Raw genomic sequence first — 1,736 nt, forward strand, 5'->3', positions numbered from 1 at the left:
TCGCACCTCCTCGTCCTCTGGGCCGCACGTGGCCAGTGCCTCTCGTGGCAGCGTTCCCAGCACCCAGGCTGTGCAGGGCTCCCGTGCTCCCAGGAGGCCCTGTGCTTCCCTCCACAGCCTGCACCTTCCAGCTTAATGGCTCATTTTCTTAGGGCCCAGGTCTCCCCATCTGTAGTCCTGGGGGGACCAGGCCTTTGCTGAGGGAACAGGCGATGGTCCTGCCCGGCCCCTCCTGGAGCCCCACGGCTAGCTCTCCTGTCCTCCAGGACATTCTCCCGACCCCTTGGGTTGGGTCAGGTGCCTCCTGGGCTCCTAAGCTCCCTGCTTGCGCCATCCTGGCGTGCTGGTCCTGGCTATTACTCTGCTGTATTCCCCAGTGGGCGGGGCGGGGCGGGGCCAGGCTCGGCTTGGACCCAGCTGTTTCCAGGGTCCAGTCCAGAGCCTGGGTCACAGCACGTGCTCAACAGGCATCTGATGAATCTGCACCAGACCTGTGTCCTTGTCGGCTCCAAACAGCACCGATGGCGGGTTGGGATGGACCAGGAGCTGCAGGTAGTTGAGGGCAAATTTCTCCACATACTCTCGCAGCTGCTCCTTCTCGTACATGCGCTTGATGAACAGCAGGGCCTGGGAGCGCACCTGCGGAGAGTGGTGGCAGGATAGTGGAGGGAGGCAGCTGAGCCGACGCCGGCAGCACCCGTGTGAGCGGGCCCGCGCCGGAGAAAGGCCAGGCCCAGCCGAGTTACCTGCGCCCCCGGCTGTGAACCCACTCCGGTCCCGCTTCGCCTCGCCGCCTACCTGCTCAGCCCACCCCGTGTCACCTGCCTTGCTTGCTACCAAACCAGAATGAGCTTTCCTCAGTTCCTCAAAGGGGACAGCATCTCCCTGGCTGTGGGAGTTGGCAGAGGTCCCCACTGTTTGGAATGCCTGCCACTGGCCATATCCTGGGTCACTCAGACCCCCGCTGGGAGCCATGAGCACAGACAGGGCTGGTCTTGGGCACTCTGTCCCCAACAGCACCACAGGCCGAGCCGGAGTGCACGGAGGGTCTGCTGAGCGAATGGCCACGGGACACCAGGAAAGGGGCTGGCGTGAGGCCGCAGCAGGGATGGGTCCAGGGCCCTCTCAGCACACGCACACACATGTTCCCTCTGCCCAGAGCACACGGCTCCCACGCTTCCTTCTCCAGAAGCCTTCCTGACCTCCTCCCTGCCCATCCCCCAGCAGATGGGTCAGGGCTCCCAGCCACCCACTCAGTGTCACCGCCCGCTGACTGGTCACACTGCTCCTCTCCTGGTCAGCGCCCCAGGTCCCAGCACAGCGCCAGGCTTTAAGAGGGGCTCACCACACGGGCGGAGTAGGAGCAGGAATGGAACTGCCCTTCCTGGGAGGGTGAGTATACATGTGTGTACATCCTAAGAGCTTCATGACATCATACGTGAAAAAACAACCACCACCCAAGAACTGCTGCACGAAGGGCACCTCCCAGGGGACTGATGGGAGCAGGCTGGGTCCTCAGGACGGGAAGGGCCCAGGCCGGTGGAGAATCACCTTGTCCTTCTCATGGGAGCTGAGGTCCAGCAGGACGTGCAGGTACTGGAACTGGCGGGACGGGCGCTTGAAGATCAGGTCTCGGAGGGTGGACATGCCCAGGTAGGTGCGACTCTGGCAAGAGGGAGGGGCCGGGCTCAAGCCGCCTGCAGGAGCCTCGGGTGGCTCTCCTGCCTTGCTCAGAG

At 63.8% G+C, this 1,736-nt stretch overlaps 1 protein-coding gene across 1 annotated transcript in view; it reads right to left on the minus strand.

Annotated features, from left to right (window-relative positions):
• The window catches only part of SYMPK (symplekin), a 38,853-nt gene that overhangs the window by 13,995 nt on the left and 23,122 nt on the right, over positions 1-1,736 (minus strand). Inside the window, 2 exon segments of the mRNA XM_005863430.2 lie at positions 492-639; positions 1,552-1,665. Coding sequence (XP_005863492.2) covers positions 492-639; positions 1,552-1,665 — 262 coding nt within the window.

The sequence above is a fragment of the Myotis brandtii genome, unplaced genomic scaffold (assembly GCF_000412655.1).
Source record: "Myotis brandtii unplaced genomic scaffold, ASM41265v1 scaffold178, whole genome shotgun sequence".
Taxonomy (NCBI): domain Eukaryota; kingdom Metazoa; phylum Chordata; class Mammalia; order Chiroptera; family Vespertilionidae; genus Myotis; species Myotis brandtii.